General features: G+C 65.5%; 1 protein-coding gene across 1 annotated transcript in view; it reads left to right on the top strand.

The window, feature by feature from the left end:
- The window catches only part of FRMD7 (FERM domain containing 7), a gene marked incomplete at its 3' end in the record, with an annotated part of 9,632 nt that extends 9,370 nt beyond the window's left edge, over nucleotides 1-262 (top strand). Inside the window, exon 10 of the mRNA XM_010080768.1 lies at nucleotides 160-262. Within this exon, the coding sequence (XP_010079070.1) occupies nucleotides 160-262 (103 nt within the window). The remainder of the gene's footprint in view (nucleotides 1-159) is intronic.
- Nucleotides 263-304: the final 42 nt, after the last annotated feature.

Below are 304 nucleotides of genomic sequence, written 5' to 3'. Positions count from 1 at the left end.
CCGGGAAGGGCGCAGGCCTGAGCCTCTCCTTTATGTCGGCCCTGGCTGGGTACAAGGAGATGATGCCCAACAGCTGCTTTTCCTGGAGAGACCACTGCCTTGGTCCTGCCCCATCCCCTCACCTTCCCCCGGACACGGGGACGCCCAGGGCTGGGGCTGATGGTGCTGCTCACACCTTTCCACCTTGCTGCAGCGGGAGGACACAACGGCAGCTGCTGGAGCACGGGAGGAAGGCGAAGATGAAGAGTCTGCCCTTCGAGAGGTACAGGGGGCAGGGAGGGGGGCAGTGCTGGGGGGGGGATGG

Source organism: Pterocles gutturalis, unplaced genomic scaffold (assembly GCF_000699245.1).
Source record: "Pterocles gutturalis isolate BGI_N339 unplaced genomic scaffold, ASM69924v1 scaffold38249, whole genome shotgun sequence".
Lineage (NCBI taxonomy): Eukaryota > Metazoa > Chordata > Aves > Pterocliformes > Pteroclidae > Pterocles > Pterocles gutturalis.
This window is presented reverse-complemented; position numbering and strand designations above follow the sequence as displayed.